The sequence below is a fragment of the Penaeus monodon genome, chromosome 28 (genome assembly GCF_015228065.2).
Source record: "Penaeus monodon isolate SGIC_2016 chromosome 28, NSTDA_Pmon_1, whole genome shotgun sequence".
NCBI lineage: Eukaryota > Metazoa > Arthropoda > Malacostraca > Decapoda > Penaeidae > Penaeus > Penaeus monodon.
The window spans coordinates 27,872,051-27,872,817 of record NC_051413.1 but is presented as its reverse complement, the minus strand read 5'-3'; the positions used below and the strand labels follow the sequence as shown (position 1 = coordinate 27,872,817).

At 40.8% G+C, this 767-nt stretch overlaps 1 protein-coding gene across 1 annotated transcript in view; it reads left to right on the top strand.

Moving 5' to 3' along the window:
* The window catches only part of LOC119591133, a gene marked incomplete at its 5' end in the record, with an annotated part of 6,182 nt that overhangs the window by 4,702 nt on the left and 713 nt on the right, over nucleotides 1–767 (top strand). The window contains 2 exons of the mRNA XM_037939846.1: nucleotides 382–449; nucleotides 607–646. Of these exons, the coding sequence (XP_037795774.1) occupies nucleotides 382–449; nucleotides 607–646 (108 nt within the window). The remainder of the gene's footprint in view (nucleotides 1–381; nucleotides 450–606; nucleotides 647–767) is intronic.

Genomic DNA, 767 nt, shown 5'->3' with positions numbered 1-767 from the left:
TCACATTAGGGAGCGATATTTCTCTGCTGTTATGTAACGAGGTGGCCTTGGTAACACTGACAACCAAGCTCTAAAAATTGCCTGTTGACAACAAGAACTGCAAATATGGTTCGGTTGATATAGTCTGTCTGTCTATTATTTTCGTGATGAATAATTTACATTTGTTCCGTGACTTTTCCACTACATAACCACTTGTTTGTGCATTCCGTAATATTGATTGAATTATTCACACCTACTCATTTTATTTAGATATTTATTCACTTATAATAAACCCGTGTATCTAATCATCATATATACATAAACAGGGTCCCCATATTTCCTCAGGTTCCTTCGCTAGCTCTAGTTTCAGTTCCAGCTCTTCCCTCACCCTGACTCTTTCAGAACACCCAACCTATGCCGATGTTCATGTCGTGGGAGTTCGTGGGCGCTCTGGGCGGTGTCAACGGCCCGTAATCGCCCCCGACCACAGAGCTATTCACAGAAACCGCAAAATTTACTCGGGTTTTTGATGCCGAAACCGCTAGCGGGCTTCCATTCCGTGATTCTAATGATACGTGCGAGGTTCAGAGCCCACACTAAACTAAAGTTCTATGTCTTATCCTTCAGAGTGATTAATATACTGAGAGCAACTTTTAGAGAAGATGCAGTAAACCACTTTCGACTCAGTATTGAACCGTATTAATATGTGAGCTAGTTACTTGAAGTAGCCTATCTTTCTAGAAAAATATGATTGAAAACAGACACAGAAACTCAAGAACAAAAGCAGC